Consider the following 25,197-nt stretch of genomic DNA (forward strand, 5'->3'; position numbering starts at 1 on the left):
TCAAGATTGAGTGGGTTGTTGTGAAGGTAGAGTTGGAACTCAGGGTACTTCCTCTACTTATCTCTGCTTGGTGCGATGTCATGTAGCTAAAAGTCCAGCTGGAGGTCATTTTACAGAGAAGTACTTCCTTTTGCTCACCACTGCCACTAACCCCTTAATTTCCTTTTGGAGTTTCCCTACACACTACATCAGAAGAATAGTTCACTGAATTATTCTAATTTGGCTTCTGATTTTCCATACTGTTTCTAGAGAAGAAACTCACGTTTCACAGACCTTTAACCTTACTGAACAGCACAGAGGTTTAAAATATACCAGCTGAATGAATGAATAAAACCACTTGAGGCCCAATAAAAATGGTGTCTAGACCAAGCCATTCTGCTGAGGTCCACAGAACTGTCTTCAAACTTCTATGATACATTGCTTTGTATTAGTTATGTATCTGTCCTGCTTTTCCCACTAGACAGTAAACTCAGTACTACCTGCATCCTCATCTCCCACACAGAAAGTGCTGTGTGTTGAATGAAGTGACTTGATAGAATTAAAGTATATCTCAACCTCCTTGAGTCTATTCATTTCTTTCAAACCCTTCCTTATGATATATAGATGAGGCAGGTAATCATTTAAATCTCAAGGAGTGGCCTAGTAGCTCTGTTAAGCCAAAAACTATGCCAAGAAAATCTAGATAACTAAAATATACCATAAACTTAATATTGACATTAAACAAACAACTTTTAAGGTGGACAAATAGTTTTATTTTGTGCATGCAAATACATGTCAAGTACTGCAAACTTTTTCCATCAATTTTCTCTCAAACACTGAAAATCATGATGCTCTATTTTGTGAACAGCCAAAGCTAATAATCTCTTCACTTCAGTGCTACAGCAAAAACACACAGAATTCACTCCTTGCTATTCACTATCATCACAACCCTCATTGTTCCATCTCTGCCCTCCCCCCATATACAGGCCTTATAAATCCTAGTCTTCCCCCATTTAATCCTATTCCTATAGCACAAAGGGAAACATTACGATTTGGAAATTCAAATTGAAATAAATGGAATAGAATTTATTCCCATATATATTCCCCATTTCATTGTACAGAATTATTTTAAATTATAGTTTTAAATAGAAGCTGAGTATATGCCTTAAAAATGAGCATTAAATCCATCTTAGAGATGGTGCCTGCTTTTTACATGATGGGTGTACACCATCTTTAATTTCATTTACATTTCAATCGAACAATAGATTTGCAAAGAAAATGTCTAATACAGACGTAAAAATATTCACACTAGAGCTTCACAATCGGTTGTACAATTGACAAACAGGCCTCTTTTCCCAAACTTTCCAGCTAAGCAAATTTATAAAATGTAATCAATGCAACAAGAAAAACATTTCTTTTTCACTTCCAGGGAAAAGAATATGCAATAAACAGTATAAATGCAGACAGCAGTTGCTGCAAGCTAACCACGATACTCCCAAGTGGCTGTACAGTGGATATGTGCAGTACAAATAAAAGCCACATGTGTTGTATCACAACTACAGTATAATTGTTTGCCCAGCTAAGAGAATGCATGCACTTCCATGCCTTGGGTTATAAAGTGAGGCCTAATTCTTGACAGGTTGATGGAATATGTGCAAATGACCTTGGCTTTTGGTACTAAGTGCAGCCAGTGTCTATGTTCCACTGGTTTGGGGATATTTTTAAAATTGTATTAAAAAAAAGAAAAAACTGCCAATTTTAGACTCAAGGAGAATAACTGCTCTTGGAGTAAAAATAAGACTCCACTCAAATGTGGGTGTTTTGATCTGTGGCCTTGACGCCTTGTATTCCCTTGCCAGCAAAGGGATACAAGGAAGCCGCAGTATAGAGACGTTACTAGCAAACGTATTCAATTTACCCAGAAAATGGGATAGTCCTTGAGCATGTTCTTTTGTGTTCTGCTTGCAGAAGGGGTCCTTATGTAGAAGGAGTTACAGTAAGTGATCCCATCAAGCCTCTTCATTCATTAAAACAAAAGTTCTTCCAGGAAACCAATGCATAGTTGCAATGCAACTTTTCCCTTTAATGCTTAGTTATCAATACTGGTGACAGTCTGCTCAGAAAATGACTCAAAGAAGATACGGAAGAAATACTCAGATTCAAAGGCGAAATCATATGCTGAATCTGGTTGTTATAAATTCCACCCCTGTTAACAAGACAACACAGGCTTTAATGTTTAAAATCCAAAAGCAAGCTAGATGGTTTTTAAAATAATTTTTCAAATGTTTAAATGATCCCATTTGAAATAACTACAAATTGCTGTGCATCCTGTAATTTTCTCAAGGCAGCGTATAAAATTGGGGTATGCTTTATATACTTAACCTCAACTTGAAATCTGAATCAAAGTGACTAGATCCATACAAATGGAAAATTTCAGTTCTTGCATAGGAAATTTCTTTTATTATCCTCTTACTAGAATAAATAACTATGATGGGAGGGAAAAGTCAGTGCCACTGGCCTAATGAACTCCCTTTTTTTGAAAATTACAATGCACAACTTTCATGTATGACACTGGTTTATCACGTGGCATTGAACATAAGACATGGCAGCAAAGGCAAGGGAATCTGCTTTGTTCAGGTACCAAATAGAAAAAACACATATGTAACTTCCTCTGTATTCATAAAATGAAATGAAACCACAAAAAAACTGATGCTACAACCACAGTAACTGAATGGGGCACATGGACTTCAGAATGGAACTTAGAAATTAAAAAACAAAAACACAAAAAATGAAAGAAAATAACCACCACTTTCCTGCATTCCAGACCTCAGACTAGTTTTTCTGATTAGACAATAGGTAACATATGCAGTTTGGTTACCCCCATTACACATTTCCTCTCTTGTTGCTTTGTATCCTTTGATTCCAAATTTGTACATCACATCTTGTTGGTAAAAAGGCCAAATGACAGGAAATGCCTCAATTTTAAAAAGTCATATTCTAGGTCTGATTTGTAACATTTTCCTCGATGATATCAGTAGGTACCATTCTGAAGAAGGATCAGATGAACTGCCCTTTCTTCAAAAGTGGCAGAGAACCAATGGTTTTACTTCACATTAAACCCACCATGACAGACAGAAGGTGACCACTACACAGAGAATGGATGCAACACAGAATAATCTCAACACAGAAACAATTCCTATGTTGTTAGTGAAAAAGAGAGTAAGTTTTTAAGAACAAGGAGTTATTGTTTTATGGGATCACCTGCTGCAAGACAAGCATTACTTTAATATAAACGTTCTGAGACATACCAATAAGGTTGGCAGGTATATACATATACTGATGCAAATGTAATTTCACTGGACAAGTAGGCAAACATTTAAGCAGTTTATCCCAACCCCCTCCAGCAGAGCACAACCAAGTTTCAAAATTTCAATTTTAAAATTAAAAAGATAAGGTTAAATACACAAGATCAATTTATGTAGTATATATTCACCCTCAGAACGTGCTGAAGATGTTTTGTGTAGTTCTGTTGCACAGAGGGTTCTTTCCCTGAGGGCACATAAGGAGCTCTCAAACTGTTAATAGGTCTCTATTTTGTAACAAAATAGCAATTTTAAAATCTTAAAAAAAAATACATTACCTTCAACATGGAAGATCTCACTATTAAATATCCATGAAATAGACAGACTGGTTTGCATATCCTTTTTGGAATTACAAACAGCAAATAAAGTACATTGGAAGCATTTCAAATGTAAGAAGCACATATTTATAGAAAGGTTCTGATATAAATTATATAACAATCATGTTCCTGTAATATTCTAGGCTAATTTATAATGTCAGAAATAAGTTAATGTAACATGGTTTAAAACCCTTGTTCCTATTCATTTCAGGTTACAGAGTGAAATAAATAAAATGTCTTTATAGGGATGGGGAGCACTGGCCATGGCAAAAAGGTACAGTACTAACCAAAGGAAACTAAGTCAAGGCTACTGTGCTGTTGTTATGCTACAAACAAACATCTTCATACATTTGAGTATTAAATAAATGTGTAAGATCTTCCATACTGATACCAGAATATCAAAACTACCCCTTTGTTTCTCAGGTATATTTACAACTTATCAGTCACCTTATGAGCATGTTCATTAAGACATGTATCAAACACCAGTATTTACTCATTCTAATCAAGAAATTTCAGGGAAATGTCAACCCTCCCGCCCCTGGAAATGTGCACAAAACTTTTTATCAAAATCTTATCTGATACAATGCTGTGGTTTTGTAAAACAACTAAATAGCTCAGACGACCAATAACATGATCCTGTTTAAGCATCTTGCTAGCAGGAAAAGCCCTTACATACAGTACACCTGGTGAAAGATCAGCTTGGCTTAAAATATTCCAGTACAATTTTCAGAGTAAACAACTTCACAGAAGTTAATTAAAAAAATAATAATAAAAGTCAAACTAATCTTAAAGAAACAAAAGAAAAACAGATAAACTATAGGTAAAGATCACCAGGAAGGAATGCCCAGCTTTTCTTTTCAAATGTTGACTGAAATTTAGGTTTCAATACAATACCTCCCACAAATCTGAGGCATGACTGGTTGAACACATTGTATACTTTCAGATGCCAAGTCGAAACCATTTCAGTCACATTTTAGCAAGGCAGAAATTATTCATGTTTCTAAGTATGAATAAATGTTAGCCAATGTTCTACTATTACATGGTTCATAGTCTTATCAACCTAACAGTCAAAAAACAAGAAAAACTAAATCCCAACATGAAGTAACAATAAACAATATTTAACCAAGATAATGCAATGAACATCCAAATTAATTAGTTTAAATTAAAAACCCAGCAATACCATCTTGTTAGTCAGTGCAAACACTACATACAGGGTTTTCTCAAGAAAGCTGAAAGCACCTGATTCTTTTGCCAAGTCATCAGATTCAATAATGTACAGGCTTAAATCTGCATTTTAAAAAACTGCCATTACATTAGTGCATAATTTATCAAAATTGTAAAAACGATTCTGCATAACTTAGGAGAATTTAATATCTAGTACATCAGCTGAAAGACTTAGGCACTTGGTTATATTTTTAATTAATTACTTCAACAAGTAGCCTGTGTATAAATATTAACAAAGCAGAAACTACTCTTGAAAAATGGAAAATTAAAAAAAAATTATATGCTACAGATAAAAGCACTGCACCACACTCCTACATATAATGCAGTAAAGAAAGCTGTATATAACCCTGTAAAATTCTATGGTAAGAACATCTAACTCCACTCTTCAAAATTAAAAAAAGAAAAAGAAATCCATGCAAAGTTCCATGAAAAAGATAAATAAAGCAGCTGGAATGAGATGGAAACTTCTCTCAGTGAAACATAAAATAGAAATAAATAAGTTAACTAAGTCTACTTTCACTAGATGTATCATTGTAGGATCCTGCTAGTTTAATAACTGAGTTGTTAATTTTCTATAGAAGCCATTTAAAATAGGAAATGGCTCAGTTACTGCACCGGATTGCTACAAACTCATAAAAAGCTGCTTGAAGCTTAAGTTAAATGTTGTCCAAATTCCAATCACTTCTGGAAAGTGAACATGTTACCCTAGTAAAGTAAATTTTCTTTTTTTTTTTTTCATAATGCTAATGCAAGAGGGCTTGAAGTATCAAAGAGTCCACAGGAAATGGATGCCCCCAGTAATATCTTTTTTTAAAAAAAATATACATTATATAATATATATTATATATATAAAAAGCTAGTGTAAATGCTTCCATGGTGTGGTCACAAATTTGAAAGATGAACCTCCTTTCAGCTGTTAACCATCTTCCCATTTGCAACAGGTTTTAAAAAGTCGTTTTTATCTTCAGACATAACATGAGTTTTCAGAATGAGGTTGCCAACACTGACAGATGTGGTGATGGGGAGGCAACTTGCATTGCTAATAGACACTGGGAGTGGCTGGCTAAAGCAAGAAGTTACCGGCAGAATTGTTTTTTGTTCCTCCCTGAGAAAAAAGAAATGACATTAAAAACAAGTTAGCTTTAAGTGAAAACTTTTAAGGGTAACTATACATACTTAAGGAAAGCTACATCAAACTTTAGGAATCCCTAGCAAAGAGATGTCGTTATCTCTAGAAGTATCAGAAGTAACTAGAAAAGTCCTATTTTCCTTTTTTGAGAGTCTCCCTCTGTTGCCCAGGCTGGAGTGCAGTGGCATGATCTCGGCTCACTGCAACTTCCACCTCCTGGGTTCAAGCAATTCTCCTGCCTCAGCCTCCCAAGTAGCTGGAATTACAGGCGTGTACCACCACACCCAGCTATTTTGTATTTTTAGTAGAGACGGGGTTTCACCATGTTGGCTGGTCTAGAACTCCTGACCTCAAATGATCCGCCTGCCTTGGCCTCCCAGAGTGCTGGAATTACAGGCGTGAGCCACTACTCCTGGCCTAAAACGTTCTATTTTCCAAAAGTTATGATAAAAATTAAAATACTAGTTAGTTTAAGGCCATACAAACTATTAAGTTGAAGATTTAAGCCCATATTTTGGGCAGTAATTATTCCAAATGGCAGTATTATAGCCAAGAAAATATATATATATTTTATATATAATATATATTTATAATATATTTTATATATATTACTATATAATAAAAATATTTTATATAAATATATTTTTTTCTTGGCTATAATACTGCCATTTGGAATAATTACTGCCCAAAATATGGGCTTAAATCTTCAACTTAATAGTTTGTATGGCCTTAAACTATATATATATATATTTTTTTGGAGATGGAGTCTCAGTCTGTTGCCCAGGCTGGAGTGCAAGGTCACGATCTTGGCTCACTGCAACCTCCACCTCCCGGGTTCAAGCAATTCTCTTGCCTCAGCCTCCCAAGCAGGTGAGACTACAGGTACCTGTCACTATGCCTGGCTTTTTTGTATTTTTGTAGAGACAGGGTTTCACTATGTTGGCCAGGGTGGTCTTGAACTCCTGACCTTGTGATCCACCCGCCTCAGCCTTCCAAAGTGCTGGGATTACAGCCATGAGCCACTGTACCCGGCCTAGCCGAGAAAATCTTAACATGATTTTCAAAAAGAGAAACTATTAATCCAGGTTTTCATTCTCCATTTTGTAGTCTAGAAATTTGGCAACCAGATTAAAGAAGCATAACCTGATGCTGGAACATAGATTAACTTTATTTCAACAAAAAGCAAGTTTCAGGCTACCAAAATGGACTGCTTTGTTAGTTCAATTTTACTTTTCCTCCCCTCAAAATCCAGACTGACGAAATCATTGCCCACAAAAGGTCTTCCCCTTACAGCATCAAGCCAAAAATGAATTTAACAGTGTTTTCTCTTTATTATGTCCTATGCCCACTGTTGATGAATTTTCTGTCTAACACTCACAGAATCACATGGTCTTCACCTAAACTCTGTTTCTTCTGCTTTGGTGGCTCCTTTTGGTGCTGCTGCACTGGATGCCCATTTTCCACTGTCGTTCCATTTAGCAACTGATCATTTTGAGAACTGATACCAAGCTGTATGTCCAGGATCTCCTAAGAAAATAAAATGTGAATCCTTCAGTATCGAAGTATTTTATACTTTTAAAATTTCAATCGAACAAAGCCTCTCAATTATCTAATTGTGGCACTTACTTCAATTGGTTCACTTTGTCCATCAGGTTCATCAGTATCAAGTGCTGAAAGCTCTAACTCGATATCCCTATCAGGTTTAGTATCTGTTGCATCTTCTGTATAATCACTCTGTAGTTAAGAAAAATACTGATTTTATACCTGTGGAACCTGGGGCTTCCCTTTTAAATTAAAATAAAAAATCCCAATAATCAGCCAGATACGGTGGCTCACACCTGTAATCCTAGCACTTTGGGAAGGTGAGGCAAGCAGATCACTTGAGGTCAGGAGTTCAAGACCAGCAACATGGTGAAACCCTGTCTCTACTAAAAATAGAAAAATTAGCTGGGCATGGTGGTGGGTGCCTGTAATCCCAGCTACTCGGGAGGCAGGAGAATCACTTGAACCTGAGAGCCAGAGGCTGCAGTGAACCGAGATTGTGCCACTACACTCCAGGCAATAGTACAAGATTCCATCTCCAAAAAAAAAAAAAATTCCAATGATCTAGTTAAAGAATTATTTAAGAAATCTAGGACTACAATTTTATTTCTATTATGAGTTTTAAAAGCAATCGATCATCCATCAGAAATATAGGCACACCAAAATACACTCAGTAATGGTATAACCAAGATGCAGCAGCAGAAAACAAATACATTAAGCATGAAGCCGAAAGATTCAGTTTCTTTACCTCTCCATTTCTTAGTTCAATTTCCTTGCTTAAAAGGTTTAAGGTAAGGTGACGGCCTTCATCCAGGGAATTCCACTTCTGTTGCATGGCCAAAGCATTGGCCTCTCTCTGAAGAAGTAATGAGTTGCTCTTGGCCTATATGAGGAGGAAAGAAAAGTAAAGTCAGCTTCCAACCATAGCTTTCAACTGGCATTCTATTTTTTAAAAATTCATGGCTAAGTTACAGGGCCTACCTGTTGAAGTTCAAGGCTCAAAAGGTCCCCAGTACTGGAATGCTTTCTATGACCAGATAAATCAGTAACAATGAATCTGTCCCTTTAAAGAGAAATATGTTTACTGTAATAAAAGTTAAGTCAATGAAGCAACAAAAGCAGTAATAACCATATGTTTTATGTGACAGATCAACCCTGAAAACTTCAGTCATTCCAAATTTAAATGCAAATATTTTTCAGAAATTTGTTACATAGCTCAGACAAGCAAAGCACATTTCATGAACTGGGGGTAGGATGTGTACTCTTAAGATACATACAAGTCTGAGAATGGAGAATCCTATAGAATTAAGAAAAACGTTACCTTTCAATATAGTGTGCTGATGATGTGGCCTCGTTGCCATATGAACTCCACCTTGAATCAACAGCATTGACATAAGGGACATAATCTATAGACATGTAGAATGAAACAATGGTCAAAAAAGTGACAAATTAGTGTACTGATATGAATGTATACTTCTCAAAATAGATCTGTACTTTATCCCACTAGCCATATGATGCTGGTTATACCACCTATTTCTGAGTTTCCCATGGTTGTTAAATGGAGGGAAATGTTTTCCATCTCACAAGCTGGGGATTAAAAAGCATAGTGCTTAGGACAGGCACAGTGGCTGACACCTGTAATTTCAGCACTTTGGGAGGCTGAGGCAGATGGATCACATGAGGCCAGGAGTTCCAGACCAGCCTGGCCAACATGGTGAAACTAAAATACAAAATACTCTCTACTAAAAATACAAAAATTAGCCAGGCGTGGTGGTGCACGTCTGTAATCCCAGCTACTTTAGAGTTGAGGCAGGAGAATCACTTAAACCCAGGACACAGGTTGCAGTGAGCCGAGATCGTACCACTGCACTCCAGTCTGGGCAACAGAGTGAGACTCTGTCTCAATTAAAAAAAAAAAAAAAAAAAAAGAAGCATAGTGCTTAGAACATATCAGGCTAGGTATTATCTAAATGGATTACCTGATACACTGATGGGCTTAGTCGCACTTCCTTGGGAAGCAGTGGCCTGGACAGGATCTGTGGTATGGTAACCTGTACGGGAAGATCTGGAAATTGCACCCCATTTTGAGATGATGGGTCCATCACTAAAGGGAATTATTGGATCTTCTTCTTTTGTCCTTCTCTGAGTTTCAAATAAATGTACTCTTCTCTTAACATCGCCACTGTCCAGGTCCTGTGTAAACCAAAGAAAATCAATAAAAGGACTGTTGGGTATTACTTCAGCTAGTAAATATACGCTATCAAAAGACATGTAACTAGGTTTTTTGGTTAATTTAAAACTAGCTCTAGACTCAATGATAATCCAACAAACTACCATTAAACCACCAATGTTCAAATAATCTAAACATTAAATACAATTTATTTCAGACTTACCTAAATATAACCCTGCTGCTACTAATGAGTTATAAGGCAACAATATGAATGAATGAATAGAAAACATTCATTCTACAATGTGAGTGAACATGCATCATCTCTCACCTCCAACCCCTGCAACCCCAGCAAAATCATACCATTAACACAGCATTTGAATTAGCAATTACATCTTTGGGCTCTGAATCAATGGCATTTATACAGGAGCCTATGGTGCCACAAGACCAGGGAGAATAATGGGAAAGATGATCTTCTTCAAATTTTGTACCACTCACACTCTCTGAGAACTGGTTAAAAAAAAATAAATAAATAAAGCCAATTAGTAAGAAGCTTAAATTTACAAGCTTGTAACTAATATAAAGGAACTATTATAGAATTCAGAGAACTTCATAGCAAACAATTACACTCTTTCAATAACTAATATAAAAAACTATCAAGAGCAACAAATGGTATTTTTACAATAGAAAATGGCATGCTTTCCCTTTTCACTTTGTCCTTTAAGTGCTCATATGGAACATTTGACTAATACTATCAAAACCAATTAACAAACATTTATAGTATGCTACTAACATGGTATGGGGTGCTCCAAGAAAAAAAAAAGTAAGAGAAAACAAATACATAGATACACATAGAGGTCACAGTCCATATCCTAAGGAAGTTGATAATTTTCTTTTTTCTTCTGAGACAGGATCTCATTCCTACCGCCCAGGCAAATGTACAGTGGGGTGATCCCAGCTCACTGCAGCCTCGACTTCCCAGGCTCAAGTGATTTTCCCAGCTCAGCTTCCCAAGTAGCTGGGACTACAGGCATGCGCCACTATGCCCAGACAATTTTTTGTATTTTTAATAGAGATGAAGTTTTGCCATATTGCCTAGGCTGGTATCAAACTCCTGGGCTCAAGCAATCCACCCACCTCGATCTTCCAAAGTGCTGGGATTATAGGCATGAGCCACTACACCAAGCTGAGTTTATAATTTTCTTGAGAAAAAGAATGACATGTGCAAATAAGGGAATATAACTGATAAATTATGCAGTATCAAATAACAAAAGGAATTCAGAGAAGGCTCTGGAGCTAAAGGGGAAATGAATAAATTTTAAAGGGACTATGAATAAGGAATACTTATAGGACCAGAATACTAAAGTTATAAGAATCATTAAATCTAGTTTACTAATTATTCAGATAAAAAAACTCAAGGCCAAAAAAGTTAAATAACTTTTCTCAAGTCAAACTTAGCAGATCTGGGTCTCAGGGAAATACTCACTTCCTGAAGCATACATTGTATACCAAAAAAGAAAACAGAAGTGGCATCTAGCAAGCAAGTGGCAGCTCTGTCACTCTGTTGTCAACACATTTACCTGCTTTGAAGAAGTCTAAGTTTGACAAGACCAATTTGGATCTAGTTTAAAATTTCAATGCTTTATTGAAATATTTATGGGTTAAAAAATACAATGCCTAGGATTACCTCAAAAAAATTCGGTGGGAAGAGGGGGTACAAATAAGACAGTACTGACTGAGTTGATAACTATGGAACCTGGGTGTTGGGTACATGGAGTTTATCATATTATTCTCTCTATACTTGTATATGTTTGAAATTTTTTATAATGAAAATATTTAAAAATTTTTAATATCAGAACTTCTAGGGGTGGGGAATAAACCAGAAAAAACTTAAAAAAGAAATTAATGGTTTACTCTAAATATAACAGTACTGAAAACACCAGATTAAATTAAAATCATCCTGGTACAACAACTTATCTTGTAATGCCAAGAACAATAATTAACAGTGATGTAAAGAGCATAAATAATACTGTAGGTATTTCTGCATCTCTTATGAAGTAGTGAAGAAATATCTCAGACAGCACAGGATTCAAAACCCAGCTATTTACAGCTGAAAGATCTTGGGCAAATTACTTCTGTAAGTAAGATTTCTTCCCTGTGAAATATAGAAAATACCTGCCCCCTAAGGTTTTTGTGAGAATTAAATAAAATAGCTTTATGCAAATGCTTAGTAGTGTTGGCATGAGTAGGTGCTCAATAAATGATAGATATAAATCACACTATTAATAAAAAACCATAAAATAATTATACTACTGGAAAGATTTTGAATTCCTGGTAAAGGACTATGCCTTAACAGTCTTCAGAGTCTCATAACACCTAGCCGTCGTGCATATATATTCAGTGTTTATTGAACTAAACTCAACTGCACACCAAACTACTGCAAAATATCCAACATAGCTATTCCTGGCTTGAATGCGTAATTTGAAGTCAGCTGTTTGACCTATCCCTGCAACATTAAGTAATTAAAACCTTTCTTACATCCGCACGGAAGTCTACACTGAATAGAGGAGAAGGTGGTGTTGGTGACTGTGTTGCCACAGGAAGAGTTGAAGAGACAAGAGGTGCTTTCTGAGTGTGGTACTGTGCCCACTGATCTGGCTTTCTTCTTATCTGCTCCTCGCAACTGGTCTTCAAATGACCACAAGGTTCCTAATGGGGGATAAAAGAAACAATCTTAATCATCTAGGGAGTGGTGAATAAGTTTAACTGTGTGAAAATGATGTAAACAGTTTATGATATTGTTGGGATAAAAAAATACAGCAGGGAAAGTCACCCTAGTCTGTTCTCCATACACTTTAAAAAAAAAGGTTAATATTTATTCAACTGATGTTAAAAGCAGAATCTGAGCATTCACTTTTCTTGTTCAGGAAAGTCATTTGTATGCATGTGGTGATACTGAAAAGGCCCTAACCTTGTATTTTTAAGATTTTTCTACTTTCCCAACAATTACCTATCCGAACACAACATTTATTGAGCATTAACATGTATGAGGCCCAGTTCTAAGAGGTTTGATTTTCTGATTTAATTCTCACAACAGCCTTATGAGGTAGGTACTACTATTATTTCCATCAAACGAATGAAAGAACTGAGGCATAGTGAGGTCAAGTAACTTCCTTAAGTCACACAATTATTAAGTGGAGGAGCCAGGATATATACCTGGGTGGTTTGACTCCAGACACTGGGCTCTTAATGACTACATTATGGTACCATCTTCACTTACCCTTGGTAAAGGCACAGTTGTCCTTGGCTCACTTGGTGGCTGACAAGCCACCGAATAATATCCATCTAATGAGTTATATCTTTCCCGCAAAGATGTCTGATAGACAGATGAGTGCATCACATCCATTGGAGGTAAAGAATTGCTTCTAATAATATCATCTCGTTGGTACATAGGTGGGCGCCAGATGCGCCTGCTGTCATACACAGGAGCATACATTCCAGAAGGTACTGGAGGAACTGGTCCATACGGCTGCGGAGGAGGAGGTTGGTAAGGAGAAGAATTCATTCGATCTCGAGGGGAAAATGTACTGTAATGATCGGCATATGGCATGGAAGCAGGTGGGAGGGAGGACTCTGGAACATTACTGGACCTCACAAAGCGAGGAACACAGGGAGCCACACCAGCTGGTACCGTTGGAGGTGGTGGATAGTATCCTTGAAAATTGGAAAGAGGAATATTTAATGTAATCTTAGTACAATCCAACATTTTATAATGGCTTAAATCTAAGGCAGCCCTTAATGCAGGAATATATAATATGCTTTGAACCTTACCTTACCCTGCTTTATAAAGCTTTATACCTGGCTTTTTCTTTTATTTTTTAGTAGAGACAGGGTCTTGCTATGATGCAAGCCCAGGCTGGTCTCAAACTCCTGGGCTCAAGCAATTCTCCTGGGCCTCCCAAAGTGCTGGGATTACAGGTGTGAGCTACCACACCTGACCAGAAGCTACATATTTTCAAGATACCACTATATGAAAATCATTAACGTTCAATACTTTGCTAAAGTGCTCCTTAAAACACATGACAGAACTATTAACAGATGGCTGGTAAATATCCTTCCAGGGCATCTATTGCCACTGGTTTTGGATTAAATAGTTACATCACTGATTTTTATTAACCTTTTTGGGAGCAGACGTTAAAGACCTCTTTCAAAATCTATGTGAGTTGTTCACTCTCTTTCCAAAATTGTACGTAAGCATACATAAATAAAACATTTTTTTACATCATTTCAAGGGACTTACAGAAAATCCCCTAAAGTTCATTCCTGACCCTATATTTGATTTGTAGGAATAACAACCTTAAAGCTGTTAGTATTTAGAAGCACAGATCCTTGGGGAAGGAAAATAACTTATGAGTCATATGGTCAAAAGGATTAATTTTTTAAATGTAGACATTCTAGAACTATTCACTCATTTATCTAAGGGAAACAATGTTTCTTTTTTTCTTAGAATCGTCTAAAATTACTCACCTGTCTGTGGGTACTGTGGGACTTCAAAGGGTATCTGAGTCCTTGGATCTTGAAAATACTGAATGTTTTCAGAATGCGGAGGATATACTGGTACTCTAGTTAGAAATGGGCTGGATTTTTGAGGCACAGAATTCAGCTCTGTTCCAACATTAGAGGGCCCAGCTGAGGTAGCTGCTACATTACTTACAGGAGTCTTGGGTGGAGAACCAATTTTACTGGAGAGAAAATTTAACAAAGGGCAAAGGATAAATCACTGTCTATGACTGTCCTCCTTAGTAGAAATTTTTAATGAAATTATATTCGGAAACCACTAACAGAAAACACTTCAGATATTGCCACATTGACAAATAAGGCAATGAATTTCACTGCCACCTTACACAGCTAATTTACATAATCATGGTAACAGATGTCATATTCCTGTGTAGGCCACAGGGAATAAAAACGATTCCCAGATATTAACGTGACTCATTAGTCACTATTTACCCTTTTTTTTTTTTTGAGACAGGGTGTCACTCTGTCACCCAGGCTGGAGTGCACTGGCACAATCACAATAACAGTTTACTGCAGCCTTGACCTCCTAGGCTTAAGCAATCCTCCCACCTCAGCCTCCCAAGCAGATGGGACTACAAGTACATGCCACCACACTCGGCTAAGTTTTAATTTTTTTGTAGAGATGGGGTCTAGATTTGTTGTTCAGGAGGGTCTCAAACTTCTAGGCTCAGGCAATTCTCCCACCTCGGCCTCACAAAGTGCTGGGATTACAGGCATGAGCCACCGTGCCCGGCCATTACTCATTCTTTAAGCAAACATTTTTCTCTACTGAAGGTTAAAAAAAAGAAAATTCTGTTCAACAAGTTCTCAACCAAAATAATATAGTCCATTAGTAGAACTTTTTGGGACAAAGAAAACAGACATGGTAAGAGAGGGTATTTTCTATGAGGAGTTAAATTAGCTGAACTATAAACTCCTTGAGGAAAGGCCACTTTTGTTTATTTTGATAACTCCTATATCCCCAGCACCTAAAACAGTTCCTGGAACAGAGTAGGCACTTGGTAAATATTTATCAGACAAATAAAACAGTTCCTGGCATGCAGTAGGTACTCAGTAAACACCTGCTGGGTGAATGAAATGGTAACTCATTAAATTGAGACAAAACACACCAACCTTTTATTATTATTAACACAAAAGTATTTTCTTGGTTGAGTCACTAAGTAATCAGCTCGAAAGGATGTTATGGCTTTCTTAACTCCTTTTAAAAAGTCAAATTTTGGACGGGCACGGTGGCTCACGCCTGTAATTCCAGCACTCTGGGAGGCCGAGGCGGGCGGATCAACTGAGGTTGGGAATTCGCGAGCAGCCTGACCAACACGGAGACACGCCGTCTCTAATAAAAACACTAAACTAGCCTGGTGTGGTGGTGCATGCCTGTAATCCCAGCTACTTGGGAGGCGGAGGCAGGAGAATCGCTTGAACCCAGGAGGTGGAGATTGTGGTGAGCCGAGATCGCGCCATTGCATTCCAGCCCAGGCAACAAGAGTGAAACTTCGTCTCAAAAAAAAAAAAGTCAAATTTTGACAGAGCTTTAGATATGTGATGACTGCAGAACACGATCGTGTTAATTATGCAGGAACTCAATACACTGCATCTCAACCAGATTAGAGGGTTTTTTCTCAAACTAGAACAATCATTTTAAAGGTAGGGTACAGGCCGGGCGCGGTGGCTCACGCCTGTAATCCCAGCACTTTGGGAGGCCGAGACAGGCGCATTACGAGGTCAGGAGATGGAGACCATCCTGGCTAACACGGTGAAACCCCGTCTCTACTAAAAATACATAAAAAAAAATTAGCCGGGTGTGGTGGCGGGTGCCTGTAGTCCCAGCTACGTGAGGCTAAGGCAGGAGAATGGTGTGAACCCGGGAAGTGGAGCTTGCAGTGAGTGGAGATCGCGCCACTGCACTCCAGCCTGGGCGACAGAGCAAGACTCCGTCTCAAAAAAAAAAAAAAAAAAAAAAAAAAAAAAGTAGGGTATAAAGAAAAAGGTACATGGGCTGCCTTTAAGTTTATCACAGATTAGTCTAGGAGACGTTTACTTCTATGTGTAACTGTGTATTAAAATGTAAAAAATAACTAAGGAACCGTGGGTAATAATAGTAGGTACAAATGTAAGGGTTTAGAGTATAAAGATATTTTAGGGCTGTGCTTATTCTTTACATAAGTAAAATAGAGACAAGGAAAATGATTAGGATTTCCTTGAAACAATAATAATTAATATTTATCAAGTGATTATTTCAGTCTATTCCAGGCACTATGCTTTACATAGATTATCTGGTCCCTCCATGTCAAAATGTTATATACCTAAAATTTGGATTAGTACTTTGAAATGATAAACTCATAGACTTTTGTTGATAAACAAAAAGGCAACAAGATCCATGATAAGGTCAACATTTATCGCCTCATGAAATCATGCAAGCTATCTCAAAAATTGGAACGTATGGGAAAAGCTAATCTTCAGTTACATCCTAGTGAGAATTAGATCACTACCCTAGATGACTTTCAGGATTCTAGGCTCTCCACCATGGCAGCTTCTCTCATATCTTATTGATTTTGCCTGTGCTGTCTTCTCCATTCACAAGGCCCTTCCTTCCTTGCTATCCATACTTTTGGAAATAGCTCAGGTATCATCACTTCACCTCTAAGAAACTATCCACAATACCTCTCATAGAATTATTATTTTTCCTGTGTTCCAATAACAACTGGAACAATTGTGTTCCAAAAAAAATTTAGATTTATTTTTTGAAAGTCTTTACCAGCTGGGTGCAATGGCTCATGCCTCTAATCCCAGCCTTTTGGGAGGCCAAGGCAGGCGGATTACTTGTGGTCATGAGTTCTAGACCAGTCTGGCCAACATGGCGAAAACCGGTCTCTACTAAAAATACAAAAATTAGCCGGGCATGGTGGCGGGTGCCTGTAATCCCAGCTACTTGGGATGCTGAGGCAGAAGAATCGCTTGAACCTGGCAGGTGGAGGTTGCAGTGAGCCGAGATTGCACCACTGCACTCCACCTGGGTGACAGAGCGAATCCATCTCAAAAAAAAAAAAAAAAGTTTTTACCCTAGTCTATTTTGTTAAAAAACTGAGATATAATTCATTCTTTTAGGATGTTCAATTCAGTAATTTTTAGCATATTCACAAGGTTGTCCAATTATCACCACTATCTAATTCAGGAACATTTTCATCATCCCCAAAAGAAACCTATAAACATTAGCATTCACTCCCCATTCCTGCCCCAGCCTTAAACCCCTAGAAACCATTAATCTATTCCTATCTCTATGAATTTGTCTATTCTGGACATTTAACATAAATGGAGCCATATAAATATGTGATCTTTTGTATCCAGCTTCTTTCATTTAGCACAATGTTTTTTTTTTTTTTTTTTTTTTGAGGCGGAGTCTCGCTCTGTCGCCCGGACTGGAGTGCAGTGGCCAGATCTCAGCTCACTGCAAGCTCCGCCTCCCGGGTTTACGCCATTCTCCTGCCTCAGCCTCCCGAGTAGCTGGGACTACAGGCGCCCGCCACCTCGCCCGGCTAGTTTTTTTTTTGTATTTTTAGTAGAGAAGGGGTTTCTCCATGTTGGTCAGGCTGGTCTTGAACTCCCAACCTCAGGTGATCCGCCCACCAAGGCCTCCCAAAGTGTTGGGATTACAGGCCTGAGCCACCATGCCCAGCCTGTAAAAGTCCCTTAATAAACAATTTCTCCCATCATGTGCTGACTGCAGAAGTAGCAAATGTTACTGCTTATCTATCCATCATTGATTGCTATGTGCCTAGCAAAATGCTTTTTTTCTAGCAGGCATATAACAGATACTGATAGACTATTTATAGGCAACAAAATCTGAACATCAACATAATTGATATTTTACTAAATCTTACTCAAGATTTTGGAGTTGGAAATAACTTTTCAGATCATCTGAAAATTTAAAAACTTTTTTCTAAAGGCACCAAAACCTTTTGACAAATGAAATCTTATGCTGACACTCAGTAACAATTAACAGTGATAATAATAATAAAGCAAATATTTACTGAGCGCTTACTATATGGCAGGGATTGTTCAAGGCATACTGAAGAATTCACTTAATCCTTGCAACCAATATAGGAAGTTGACACCATTATAATTCTAGTTTTATGAATGAGTAAACTAAGGTAGACAATCAGATTAAGTAGCTGGCCTAAGATCAAACAGCTGGGAAACCATGAGCCAGAACTTGAGCCCCGAGAGTGTGGTTCCAAAGAGTCCCCCCCCTTTTTTTTTTGAGATGGAGTCTCACTCTGTCACCCAGGCTGGAGTGCAGAGGTGTGATCTTGGCTCACTGCAAGCTCTGCCTCCCGGGTTCACACCATTCTCCTGCCTCAGCCTCCTGAGTAGCTGGGGCTACAGGTGCCCGCCATCATGTCCGGCCAATTACTTTGTACTTTTAGTAGAGACAGTGTTTCATCGTGTTAGTCAGGATGGTCTCGATCTCCTGACCTCATGATCCACACACCTCAGCCTCCCAAAGTGCTGGGATTACAGGCGTGAGCCACCGCGCCCGGCCAAGAGTCCCCTCTTAAGTGCTACACTTCATTACAGAGTATAAAGTGAAAGTGCTCTGACTGAAACAGAGCTAGAGGCTCAGCATTTTACCTGCTTAGGTTTCTGTTTAGTTCTTTTCTAGCATCTTTATGGAATCAACACTATAGTTCAAGAAAATAAGGTGTGAAAAAAAAAATTCTGGTCCAGTCTCTTTGGGAGAGTTGAGGAAAACAAAACTCAGAGTTAAAGTCACTTTCCAAGTTCACAGGGCTATTCAGTTGCAAAGCCAAAGTAGAACTCAAATTTTTTAGTATTTAGTGTTTCTTCTACATCACGAAATATTCTGCGTAAAAATTCTGATTAACTGGTATTCATCAGGAGAAATGAAAACACTCAGGCATTTCTAAAAAGGAAAAAGAATTTCTAGTAATCATTTTTACCTAATACCTACTTTTCAGTTACAGAATCTGCAGAGGGCCCAGCAGCATTCTGACCATTAGTGCCAACTTTTCCCACTTTCTTCACGGTCTCCAGAGCTCTTAAGGTACTGTCAGTACTACGTGAGATTAGCTGGGAAACACTGTTTTCTGCATTTGAAATTCCGTTTGTACTTGGAACAATTTTCCCTGTTGTTTCAGTACTTCCTATGACAGAAATGACATTTCCGGCTGTGGTTGTGACAGTGTTGTTTACACCAACTTTATTTAGAAGAGGAAACGTTCTTACAGTGGCATTGATCTTTTTGTTCCTTAATCGATACCTGTTTCAAAAACAATCAACAGATTGGTGAATATTTCACTAAATCTTACTCAAGAAAAAAAATGGCAATGGGCAATGGGAAAAGATTGAAAAAGGAGGAAACAGTTTTGACAACAAGTTTCTTCAGCTAAATAATCAAATACAGTCTGTATCAAATTCTACTGCAACGGATGCCACATGAAAATCTATATGCCATTCACATATGTATATAATATACATGTAATTAATATAGCAAGCCGAGTATACATGTAATCTTTTTTCCCCCTCATGCCACTGTGTCCAAGCATGTATTAAAAAGAACTTTTTGAGGGAGTGGAAAGCAATCATTTGAAAATCTTGTATAACTAGAATATAAGGTATGTTATGTAAAAATGACAGAAACTGGCAACGAACTTGGTTGAGAACACAGAGTAAAGAGAAAAGGTATGCAAGAGCTGAAGCCATTCTCTGTTGTTACCAAACTGTAAAAGGATTATATAATTTTAAAAAATAATTTTAAAAACTCATTCTTAAACATTACACAAAAATAGAAATTCTTTATTACATTTTTCAGATTAGTTTATACCTAAAGTTAAAAACATTTCTATTAGAGATTTTTCTGATACTAAGTTTTGAGTTTAAGGTGATCATTGGATATAATACTCTAATACACAAAAGGACTGGCAATTTGATTTTGGATTCCATTTAAGAAAATGTGTTTCCACTTATATACCAAAATTTCATTATAATGTAATCCTTAACAATGCTCCCTAACATATGTGTGTGTGTGTGTGTGTGTGTGTGTATATATATATATTTTTTTTTTTTGAGATGAAGTTCCACTCTTGTCACCCAGGTTAGAGTGCAATGGTGCAATCTCGGCTCACTGCAACCTCCGCCTCCTGGGTTCAAGCGATTCTCCTGTCTCAGCCTCCCAAGTAGCTGGGATTACAGGCGCCTGCCACCATGCCTGGTTAACTTCTGTATTTTTAGTAGAGATGGGATTTTGCCATGTTGGCCAGGCTGGTCTCGAAATCCTGACCTCAGGTGATCTGCCCACTTCCGCCTCCCAAAGTGCTGGGATTACAAGTGTGAGCCACCACGCCTTGCCCCTCCAATATTTTTAAAGTGGTGAAAAATTAAGTTCATGAACAGAAAGAAGGCTATACATATTTGGGGTCATAATTATATATGCCTAATCTGTTATTAATACTATATATAAACATATGGCAATTAAATATAAACAGTGTTAGTAATAAGCAATGCCTTCACAATAGTTTCCCTTTTAGTCCTATACCAAACAGCTTCATTATTCAATCCTTCTCTTCTCCTTCTCTTTAACATGTAAACATTGGCAGAGGAACATGATGCTCAATAAGAGACAAGTGCTCCTAGATTAGACTGGCTAAAAGTGAAGTAACAGAACATAAAAAAAAACAGGGATAGCCAGTTTACACAACCTTTTTTTTTTTGAGACAGAGTTTAGCTCTTGTCACCCAGGCTGGAGTACAATGGCGTGATCTCAGCTCACTGCAACCTCTGCTTCCTGGGTTCAAGCAATTCTCCTGCGTCAGCCTCCAGAGTAGCTGTCATTACGGGCGCGTGTCTACCATCACATCTGGCTAATTTTTGTATTTTTAGTAGAGATGGGGTTTCATCATGTTGGCCAAGCTGTTCTCGAACTCCTGACCTCAAGTGATCTGCCCGCTTTGGCCTCCCAAAGTGCTGGGATTACAGGCATGAGCCACCGTGTCCAGCCAACATCATCTTACAGATAAGAGGAAAAGCAATAATTACTTCTTTCAAGAAGGAAGGGCATGAGCAGACCTATATTTTAGGAAGGCAATCTGGTGGTCTGGAGGGGCCCAAAGATCCCTATGCCTTCCTTCACATGGTCTCTGAAACCTACTCTCATTATTCTTTTCCTCAGAGTTCTTATACAAAATATCGTGTCTCCTTGCTTTCCATCCTCAAAAAACAAAACTTGGCCGGGCATGGTGGCTCACACCTGTAATCCTAGCACTTTGGGAGACTGAGGCGAGTGGATTACCTGAGGTCAGGAGTTCGAGACCAGCCTGGCCAACATGGTGAAGCCCTGTCTCTACTAAAAATACAAAAATTAGCCAGACATGGTGGCACAAGCCTGTAATCCCAGCTACTCGGGAGGCTGAGGCAGAAGAATTGCTTGAGCCTGGGAGACAGAGGTTGCAGTGAGCCAAGATCGTGCCACTGCACTCCAGCCTGGTCAACAGAGCGAGACTCTGTCTCCAACAACAACAACAAAAAAACACAGAGATAATCCACAAGGTTGCTCTAGAAAGCAAAAAATAAAGTTTTGACTATGAACCTCTCAAAAGAGAGTCAGGAGAAATAAAATCTTAACCAAGTGAGTGAGGTAAAGTAAGTGACAAGTAGTGATATACATTGGATTCTTAGTATTAGGGCAGCTAAAGGCTGTCTTTTTAGAGACAGGGTCTCACTATGTTGCCTAGACTGCCTTAAATCCTAAATTCAAGTGATCCTCCCAGCTCTGACTCCAGAGTAGCTGGGACTACAGATGTGCACCACCATGCCTAACTCTCCCTATTCTTTTTAAATCCCTTCTTACCCATCTTAGAATCCACTATCTACCATTAATTCCTCCCTTGTAAATAATTTTTAACTCCCTTGATCCACTCCCTCTGCATAACTCACTTGGTAAAAGCTCAATCCAATTCTTTACTTATTTTGTGCCTGCTCCCAACCAGCTAAATGTTGGAGAAAAATCGTGCAATCATAATCCCTTCAAAATTATAAATAAGCAATTCATTAATACCCTTCTTTACTAAGTTCATTTTCCCATCTCCAACAGCCTTTTCCCCTCCACTTTCAACCACCCCTCCTATAGCTAGATGATACTGTCTCCCACTTAACCATGAAAACAGATGAAAGCAGAGGAGAATTACTTATCTTTCCACTACTAATTTCAGTAACCTTCCTGCACCTGTAGCCACATTCCTCTTAAAGATAAGGGGCAATGAGTTCCTGTTCCTGACTAAAGCCAGTGTCACCACCTGTGGCCTAGGTCTCAAGTCCATCTGCCTCCCTCTAAGACTTCACTTAGGTAATTATCTTTTTTTCTCTTGGACACCTTCTTCGACTATCTGTTCAAATGTTGTATCTTCTAAGAGTCTTTCTTAGACTATCCTATTTAAGAGATCTCCCCTTTCTCAATCATTCTTTTTCTCCTTTGTGTGTTTTTTCATACTGCCTGTCATTACAAGATACGCTATATTTACTTATTTCATGTCTGTCTTCTTACTACAATGTAAGCCCCCGGAGGACAAGAATTTTGCCTTTCTTGCATCTATCTTTAGCACATAATACACTGCCTCATAAAATCCTAAGTGCCCAATTATTATTATTTTAAAGGTAGGGTCTCCATAACCCAGGCAGGAGTGAGTCACCATACCCAGACAATTTTTTTTTTTTTTGGTAGTAGAGACAAGGTCTTGCTATGTTGCCCAGGCTGGTCACAAACTCCTGAGCTCAAGTGATCTTCTTGCCTCAGCCTTTCAAAGTGTTGGAATTACAGGCATGAGCCACCTCACCCGGCCCCCAATTATTATTTGTTGCATGAATACAGAATAAGCTTCAAACTTCATATGGCCAAGAGAACCACTATTTTCTGCCCTGATGCATTTCCCATTTCAGTAAAAAAGACCACTCAGTTATGCAGGTTCCATACCTTGGGGTCATCCTTGATTCCCCTCTTTTCTTTATAGTCCACATTCAATTGGTCCATGTTGTCAGCTCTACTTCCAAAATATATCCTAAGTATGACTACTTTTCATCATTTCCATTGCTATAGTCCTACCCGAGCTACCAAACTACCACCTGTGGACCACTATGGAAGTTTAACTTGTCTCCATCCATGCAGACACCAGAGTGATATGTCTAAGACAAAATAAAAATCTCATTCCATTTAAAAAAAACTCTGAAATGACTTCCTATTGCAACCAGAATAAAATCCAAATTGTTTGCCACGGCCAAAATTGCTTATTTACATGTTTACTATTCCTCTTTTTCCATTAGAAACATCTTTAGTAGTACCTAGTATATAATAATCTTTTATAACTTTTTGTGTTTTTTGAGACAAAGTCTCACTCTGTCATCCAGGTTGGAGTGCAGTGGTGCAACCTTGGCTCACTGCAACCTCTACCTCCCAGGTTCACACGATTCTCGTGCCTCAGCCTTCCCAGTAGCTGGGATTACAGGCGTGCACCACCATGCCTGGCTAATTTTTGTACTTTTAGTAGAGACAGGGTTTCCCCCATGCTGGCCAGGCTGGTCTCAAACTTCTGGCCTCCAGTGATCCACCAGCCTTGGCCTCCCAAAGTGCTGGGATTACAGGCATGAGCCACCACTCCTGGTCACTATTTGTTGAGTTGGTTGATCCCTCGCTTTTGACACTCTTCAGAATGTAGCAATTCTTAGGATCATAACCCCAACATTCTAGTTCTAAAACATATCCACATATTTACATAATATTTATTCTACATATTTTATGTTTACATATAATAAATACATATTCTAAAAAGGGATTATTGGGCATGCACATTTTGTTTCGTTAGAGGGGTGTATAATAGAGAAAGAAAGTATAGATAAAATTAATGTATTAAAGTTGAACAAACATTTGCTGAGTTTCTGGTGTTATGTGAACCAAGACAAATAGCCTATCCTCGAAAAGCTCAGAATGGGGTAGCAAAATGTATTTTTTAAACTGAAAGGACAGTTACATCACCTAATTCTCTAATCCTTTGTATTATCCCTGTTTGTTTAAACAGCAATAGAGTGTGTGAAGCTGGCTGGAAATAAGAACTGTATATTATTTGCTCCTCCACATAAAGATACTAAGTTTATGTATCAGGTATTTTCTAGATGCAGGAAATATAAAGATGAATAACCTTTGCCCAGTGCCATGGCTTATGCCTGTAATCCTAGCACTTTGGGAGGCTGAGGTGGGCAGATTGTTTGAGCTCAGGAGTTCGAGACCAGCCTGGGCAATATGGTGAATTCCCATCTCTACAAAAAATACAAAAAAAATTTAGCCAGACATGGTGTCTGTGGTCCTAGCTACTCGAGAGGTTGAGGTGGGACAATCACCTGAGACCGGGAGGCAGAGGTTGCAGTGAGCCACTGCACTACAGAGTGAGGTCCTGTCTCCAAAAAAAAAAAAAAAAAAAAAGATTAATAACCCATGAGATAAATGAAGTCCAGTGAAAACACACATATAAAAAAACAATTATAAATTTATTTATTTATTTATTTATTTTTTTGAGACAGAATCTTGCTCTGTCGTCCACACCGGAGTGCAATGGCGCAATCTCGGCTCACTGCAACCTCTGCCTCCCAGGTTCAAGCCATTCTCCTGCCTCAGTCTCCTGAGTAGCTGGGATTACAGGTGTGTGCCACCACACCCAGCTAATCATACCATAATTTTTAAACTACTATGTATGTAGTGCTATGGCAGCACGGTGAAGGATGCAATTAATGCTGCCTAGGGAAGTCTGAGGGAAGGTAATATCTGAGTATGATTAGAAATAGCTCTCCAGATAAAAAGAGAGAGAAAATAATACAATGTGGAGTAAACAATGTAGACAA

General features: G+C 38.2%; 1 protein-coding gene across 4 annotated transcripts in view; it reads right to left on the reverse strand.

Annotated features, from left to right (window-relative positions):
- Positions 1-729: 729 nt before the first annotated feature.
- Positions 730-25,197, reverse strand: part of RC3H2 (ring finger and CCCH-type domains 2) — a 55,563-nt gene continuing 31,095 nt past the window's right edge. The window contains exons 10-21 of one of the 4 annotated variants that reach the window (XR_004432055.1): positions 19,268-19,576; positions 14,248-14,462; positions 13,001-13,434; positions 12,259-12,429; positions 10,084-10,230; positions 9,533-9,746; positions 8,875-8,959; positions 8,535-8,616; positions 8,302-8,436; positions 7,638-7,763; positions 7,409-7,538; positions 730-5,987 (exon numbers count right to left, since the gene is read on the reverse strand). Coding sequence is in view for 1 of the 4 variants with exons in the window: in XM_033190371.1 (XP_033046262.1) it covers positions 5,792-5,987; positions 7,390-7,538; positions 7,638-7,745; positions 8,302-8,436; positions 8,535-8,616; positions 8,875-8,959; positions 9,533-9,746; positions 10,084-10,230; positions 12,259-12,429; positions 13,001-13,434; positions 14,248-14,462; positions 19,268-19,576 (2,245 nt within the window). In the remaining 3 variants the exon portion in view is untranslated. Of the gene's footprint in view, positions 5,988-7,389; positions 7,539-7,637; positions 7,764-8,301; positions 8,437-8,534; positions 8,617-8,874; positions 8,960-9,532; positions 9,747-10,083; positions 10,231-12,258; positions 12,430-13,000; positions 13,435-14,247; positions 14,463-19,267; positions 19,577-25,197 lie in introns of all 4 variants that reach the window. The other 3 variants (XR_004432054.1, XM_033190371.1, XR_004432056.1) reach the window with 3 other exon arrangements.

Source organism: Trachypithecus francoisi, unplaced genomic scaffold (genome assembly GCF_009764315.1).
Source record: "Trachypithecus francoisi isolate TF-2019V2 unplaced genomic scaffold, Tfra_2.0 Contig01585, whole genome shotgun sequence".
Classification (NCBI taxonomy): domain Eukaryota; kingdom Metazoa; phylum Chordata; class Mammalia; order Primates; family Cercopithecidae; genus Trachypithecus; species Trachypithecus francoisi.